This window comes from Manacus vitellinus, unplaced genomic scaffold, assembly GCF_001715985.3.
Source record: "Manacus vitellinus isolate BGI_N305 unplaced genomic scaffold, ASM171598v3 scaffold_61_pilon, whole genome shotgun sequence".
NCBI lineage: Eukaryota > Metazoa > Chordata > Aves > Passeriformes > Pipridae > Manacus > Manacus vitellinus.
The window spans coordinates 2,119,439-2,126,220 of NW_021940696.1; the positions used below are offsets into that span (position 1 = coordinate 2,119,439).

General features: G+C 57.1%; 1 protein-coding gene across 1 annotated transcript in view; it reads right to left on the reverse strand.

Moving 5' to 3' along the window:
- The window catches only part of ADAM33 (ADAM metallopeptidase domain 33), a 28,179-nt gene extending 21,711 nt beyond the window's left edge, over positions 1-6,468 (reverse strand). Inside the window, exons 1-2 of the mRNA XM_029963711.1 lie at positions 6,436-6,468; positions 2,775-2,851 (exon numbers count right to left, since the gene is read on the reverse strand). Coding sequence (XP_029819571.1) covers positions 2,775-2,851; positions 6,436-6,468 — 110 coding nt within the window. The remainder of the gene's footprint in view (positions 1-2,774; positions 2,852-6,435) is intronic.
- Positions 6,469-6,782: the final 314 nt, after the last annotated feature.

The window sequence follows — 6,782 nt, forward strand, 5'->3', positions numbered from 1 at the left end:
AAGGAAAGGAAAGGAAAGGAAAGGAAAGGAAAGGAAAGGAAAGGAAAGGAAAGGAAAGGAAAGGAAAGGAAAGGAAAGGAAAGGAAAGGAAAGGTTTGGGAAGAGAAGGAGAAGGAGAAGGAGGAAAGGAGAAGGAGGTCCAGGTTTGCCCCTGGGGTCAGTTCAGCCCTCGATTGTTGAGGTTTGGCCCCGTCCCAGAGGGTTTTTTTCTGCAGAAGGAGAAAATAACAGGCAGGCAGTGCCGGAACAGCCCTCCCACCTCCTGCTCTTGATTTTACACCCACTTGGGTCCCAGAAATGACTCTGTGGGCACAGTTGTGGCTTTCCTGCCCGCCCGTGAGTGGGTGCCTGGCACCAGGGGCTCCACTTCCAGCCCAGAAATGAGACAGGAGCTCCGAGCTGGTTCCTGGAAGGGGACACGTGGGTGGTTGGGCAAGACAAGATTGTCCCCCGAGGTTGGGGACAGGGAGAGGGACAGGTGGGCTGAGGACACAGGAGAGGCAGGAGCCTCTGTATTGTGCTTGGAGAACAGGAGAACTGGGATGGCTGAGCCAGGGATCTGGGACTCAGAGCACTGGGATGTCCTCTCCAGGCACCCAGGGAAGGAGGGGAGAGATGTGTCTTCTCCTGCAGCACACGGGAAGGAAAACCCCCCACGGGGTGGGTTTGGAGACCAACCAAGTGTCCCAGCACCAGGAGAGAGAAGATGGGAGATCTAGCCCAGCCTCCACGGGCTCCCAGGGCTAAGGTGGCCCTGTCACCTGCCCCAGGGGAGCAGTTTAGATGGCCAGGGCTGCTTTGGTGTCCCCACACTGTCCCCACAGCCAGCCTTGGGTGTCTTGGGTGCTGTGGACTGACTTGGGTGCAACAGATGGTCCCGGGATCAGAGAAGTTCTTGGTTTCTGGAAGTTCTTGGGTGCCAGGGAAGTTCTTGGGTGTCATGTCTTGGGTGTCACAGATTGTCCTGGGTGCCATGGACTGTCCTGGGTGACACAGATGCTTTTGGATGCCACAGACTGTCCTGTGTGCCAAGGATGATCTCATGTGCCATGGATGATCCCAATTGCTATGGATTGCCCTGGGTGCCATGGATTGCCCTGGACCATGGATGATCCCAGGTGCCATAGGTGATCTCAGGTGCCACAGATGATCCCAAGTGCCACGGATAACTCCAGGCGTCATGTATGATTCCAGGTGCTATGGATGATCCTGGCTGCCATGGATGACTCCAGGTGTCATGGATGATCCCAAGTGCCATGGATGATCCCAAGTGCCATGGATAATCCTGGGTGCTATAGCTTGTCCTGGGTGTCATGGATGAACCCAGGTACCATGGATTGTCCCAGGTGCCATGGATGATCCTGGGTGCCATGGATGACTCCAGGTACTACGGATGATCCCAGGTGCCATGGATGATCCCAGGTACTATGGGTGACTCCAGATACTATGGATGATTCCAGGAACCATGGATAATCCCAAGTGCCATGGATGATCTTGGGTGCCATGGATTGTCCTGGGCGTCATGGATGAACCCAGGCACCATGGATGGTCCCAGGTGCCATGGATGATTCCAGGTACTATGGATAATACCAGGTGCCATGGATGATCCCGAGTGCCATGGATGATCCCAGGTGTCATGGATGTTCCCAGGTGCCGTGAATTGCCCTGGGTGCCATGAATGATCCCAGGTACTACAGATGACTCCAGGTACTACAGATGATCCCAGGTGCCATGGATGATCCCAAGTGCCATGGATTGTCCTGGGTGCCATGGATGATCCCAGGTATCCTGGATGATCTCAAGTGCCATGGATTGTCCTGGGTGCCATGGATGATCCCAGGTATCCTGGATGATCTCAAGTGCCATGGATGATTCTGGATATCATGGATGATTCCAGGTATTATGGATGATCCCAGGTACCATGGATGGTCCAGGGTGCCATGGATGTTCCCAAGCATTATGGATGATCCCAGGTCTCATGGATGATCCCAAGTGCTATGGATGTTCCCAGGTATTACAGATGGTCCTGGGTGCCCTGGGCTGCCCTGGCTGCCCAGTTCCCTTTTGCTGCCACCCACCCCCTCCCCTGTTTCCCTGTGCCCTCATCCTGCAATCCCCCACACCTCCCTGCTCCTTCCAGAGGCCCCACAGCCCCCAGGGATGCTCCTCCCCCCTCCTGGCCACCCCTCAGCCTGGCAAAGTTGGCACCAAGCCGGGACTGGGGTCATGGGAGGACACCCAAAGCTCTCCAGGCCTGGAGCCCCAGCAAGACCCCAGGCTCAGCTTTGCTCAGGAGCTTCCAACCTCCACGACAACCCCCCCACTGACCCAAAAACGTGCAGGGGAACCCCCCAGTTCTCCTTCCTGCAAACCAGAAGCTCCTCTGCAGGTCTCTGGAGGGTTCTGGGGACATTGTGGTGGCTGATTTTTCACCCAAACAGCAGCAGGAAGAGGATTCTGCCAGGACAGGTTGGTGGGAAGAAGAAGTGGAAGCAGAAGCTCCTCCTGCAGAGAACAACTCTCTCCACAGGGACAGGAACCCACCAAGGGGTAGAGAAGCTGTGGCTGCCCCTGGATCCCTGGGAGTGTCCAAGGCCAGGTTGGAAAAACCTGGGATGGTGCAAGGTGTCCCTGCCCATGGAGGGACTGGATGGGCTTTAAGGTCCCTTCCAACCCAAACCATTCCATGATTCCATGAAATGCTGTGAGGGCAGAGGGACATCTCCAGCCCCAAACACCCCACGCCACTTTCCCAGCCCCATCCCAGCACTTACTGGTTCCTCTCCAGCACCAGGATGAGCTCTTTGCCCTCAGCTTTCACAGCCACCTCTGCCTGGGCAGGCGCCGGCACCTGGAAAGGAAAGGATGGAATGGGATCAGAAAGGACATCCCTGTCCCCAGCACCTCCCTCTGCTCTCCGAGATCAGGGCACCTGGAAAGGGAGAGAGGGAATGGGATCAGGGAACACATCCCTGTCCTCAGCACCTCCCTCTGCTCTCCAAGATCAGGGCACCTGGAAAGGGAAAGAGGGAATGGCATCGGGAAACACATCCCTGTCCTCAAGCACTTCCCCTCTGCTCTCCAGCTTAGGGCACTTGGAAAGGGAAAGAGGGAATAGGATCAGGAAACACATCCCTGTCCCCAGCACCTCCCTCTGCTCCCCAGCCCAGGCCACATCCCGGCCTCTCCTCCCTGGTTCTGCTCCATCCACTCCATCCCCTGCTACAACCCCGTGGAAGGTGAGAAACAACTCCTGATTTCCTGAGAATTCCCAGCCCAGCACGGGGATAACAGAGGATTCCCACTGGGATTGACCCCGCAGGGATGGGGGTGAGGCAGCAAATCCCAACCCTGGTGGCAGCTTCCCCTGGGAAAGGCAGAGGGGAGAACCAGGATGGGACACGGGATGGGGAGCGGGGTCTCCGTGTGCTCCATCCCACCAGAGATCCTGATCCAGGGGAAAAGGGCCTCACCCCTGGGTGGGTCTGTGCCCCTGCAGGGTGTGGAAATAACCACCAACCACCGGGATAATGGATCGGATAAAAACACCGGGAGCAGCAAAAGGGAGGGAGTGACTCAGCTTCCCCAGGATGCCGCTGGATTTACTCACTCCCTCGCTTTTGGAAGGTGTTAAATGGGAATCTGACCTTTGGATCCAACCCAGCACGTGACAGGATGGGCTGGAGCCCAAAATGCTGCCCTTCCCTGATGTCCCCACAGCCCATTCCCAGCTGGGGACACTGAAAACATCACCTGGCTCTTGGCTGTGGCCTGGATGTGGGTCTGCCTCCCTCACTCTGTCTCTCTCCATCCATGGTGGATACAGGGAACCCTTGGGATCCCCCACAGGACCCCATCAGTCCCTCCCCATCCATGAAGGATGCAGGGAGCCCTTGGAATCTCACACAGGACCCCATCAGTCCCTCCCCATGCATGATGGATACAGAGAGCTCTCAGGGATCCCCCATGGGACCTCATCCATAATGGATGCAGGGAGCCCTTGGGATACCCCACAGGACCCCATCAGTCCCTCCTGTCCCTGAGGGATGCAGGGAACCCTTGGAATCTCACACAGGACCCCATCAGTCCCTCCCCATCCATGATGGATACAGGGAGCTCTCAGGGATCCCCCGTGGGACCCGATCTTTGATGGATACAGGGAGACCTCAGGATCCTCCAGAGAATCCCATCAGTCCCTCCCATCCATGGGGGATGCAGGGAACCCCTGGGATTCTCCATAGAATCCCATCAGTCCCTCCTGTCCCTGAGGGATGCAGGGAACCCTTGGGATAACCCACAGGAGCCCATCAGTCCCTCCCATCCATGAGGGATGCAGGGAGCCCTTGGAATCCTCCATGGGACCCCACCAGTCCCTCCCCATCCATGAGGATCCATGGTGAGGTTTTCCCAGTTCTGGAGGGCAAGGGAAGAGGAAGGAGCCATCTCTGCAAGGCTCTGGCTTCAGCTGCTCTTGGCATTATGGGGCTTTGCAGCTGGAAAACCAGGAATGCAGCAGGGAGGGGGTAAAACTGGGTGATTCAGAACTTGGGATTTTGCAGCTGGAAAACCAGGAATGCAGCAGGGAGGGGGTGAAACTGGGTGATTCAGAACTTGGGATTTTGCAGTTGGAAAACTGGGAATGCAGTAAGGAGTGGGTAAAGCTGGGTGATTCACAGTTTAGGATGAAACAGAGGTTAAATCCTGCTGTTCCCTGATCCCTATGGATAAGGCTTTGCCTGGGAAGTGGGGATACTGGGGGACCCCCAGCCTGGCAGCCTCCCCCTCCTGGGGACCATCATCCTTAAAAAGGATGGGACAGAGCATTTTGGGATGTGGGGCCCCACAGCTGCCAGACCCCAGGACATGGGATCTGTGCTCCCGGGATGGATATTCCCGCAGATCCATCCCAGCCCGAGCTCTGGCAGTGGGGACACCCCCTCCAGCTGCTCCAACCGGCCGTGGGACCGATCCCTGCTCCAAGGAGAGTCCCGATGGCCCCAATTCCCGAGGACACGGAGGTGTCCCGCTCCCCCCGCCGTCGGGATGCGATAATGGAGCCGGGCTGGCTGAGCATCCCCCCACCTCCCCTTCTCCTCCAGCAAAGTCTTCCCAGCTCCAAAAAAGGCGAGCGGACGCGGTGCCTTAAAAAAACAAAGCCCAGAGCGAAGCCAGGCGGCTGCGGGGCTCCGACAATTCCTTTCGGCACCACCACGGCACAGCCACGGGATCCAAATCCCGGCACGGATCCCAAATCCCGGCGCGGGGCCCCGCGTGGAGCCGCAGGAGGAACCCGGGGGGCGGCCACGGGAACCCCCCCCCCTCCCCTCCTTCGGCGCTGGTGGGAACGGGCTGTATTTTTGGAACATGATCTTATCCAAACATCACTCCCTGGCCAAACATGGTCTGGACATTTTTCTTGCCGTTTCCCTTCTTTCCCCCTCCTTCTCGCCCTCCCCCTTTTTTTTTTTCCCTCTCTGATCTCCCCATCGCCCGCTCCCCGCAGCCCTTTCCATCTCCTCCTCCTCTTTCCCCCCCAAAGTCCCTGCCGGCTCCTTCCCGGTTTTGAATTCCCCAGCAATTACTCCCTGCCTCGACTTAAGGGCCCTTCCTGGCAAAAAGCTCTTTTTCCCAGCTGCCGTCTTAAAGGGCCATGTCTTTGTCCAGGGTTATCCCGGCGCTTACAGCTCCCTGCCCCAATTCCAAAGGCTGGAAAACCAACGGCTGCCGCTGGGATCTGTCCCCCATCCCTGCCAGGTGATGCACCACAAGCTCTTCCCTTCCCGGTGCCTCAGTTTCCCTCGAGGAATCTGAGGAATCCAGGAGGGGATGGATCCCGATTCCAGCTGGGATGGGGCCAGCTCAGCCCCTGGAGAGATCCAGAGCAGCAAAAAGAGGGAGAACGGGAATTGGAGCAGCACTTGTGCCAGGCAGGAGCCAAATCACCCAGCTTAGAGGCCAGGAAAGGAGATTAATTAATTAATTAATCAATTAAACACTGGTAATTTTGCCTTGAGCCTGGCAGGGAGCAGGGCCTGCCAAGATGCTGCACACCAGGAATGAGCAGGGATTAGATTCTTCCTGGGCTCCAGCCCCTTCCCAGGCTCCAGCATCATTCCAAGCTCCATCATCATCCCAGGTTCCAATATCCTCCTGGGTCCAGCACTGTCCCGGGCTCCAACATCATTCCAGGCTCCAACATCATTCCAGGCTCCAATATCCTCCTGGGCTCCAACATCATTCCAGGCTCCAACATCATCCCAGGTTCCAATATCCTCCTGGGTCCAGCACTGCCCTGGGCTCCAACATCATTCCAAGCTCCAGCATCATTCCAGGCTCCAGCATCATTCTGGGTTTCAGCATCATCCTGGGTTCCAGTATCATTCCAAGCTCCATCATCTCCCCAGGTTCCAATATAATCCTGGGCTCCAGCATTGCCCTGGGCTCCATTATCCCAGGATTCAGCGCCATCCCGGGTTCCAGCACCATCCCAGGTTCCAGTATCATCCCAGGGTCCAATGTCATCCTGGCTCCAGCAACTTATCAGGCTCCAGCATCACCCCAGGCTCCAGCATCCTCCTGGGCTCCAGCATCTTCCCACTGAGCTCCAGTATGATCCCACACTTCATCATTATCCCAGGCTCCAGCATTGTCCCAGGTTCCAGCACATTCCAAGCTCCAGCAACATCCCAACTTCCAGTGTCATCCTGGGCTCCACCACCACCCTGGGCTCAGCATCTTCCTGGGATCCAGCACATTCCAAGCTCCAGCATCCTTCTGGGATC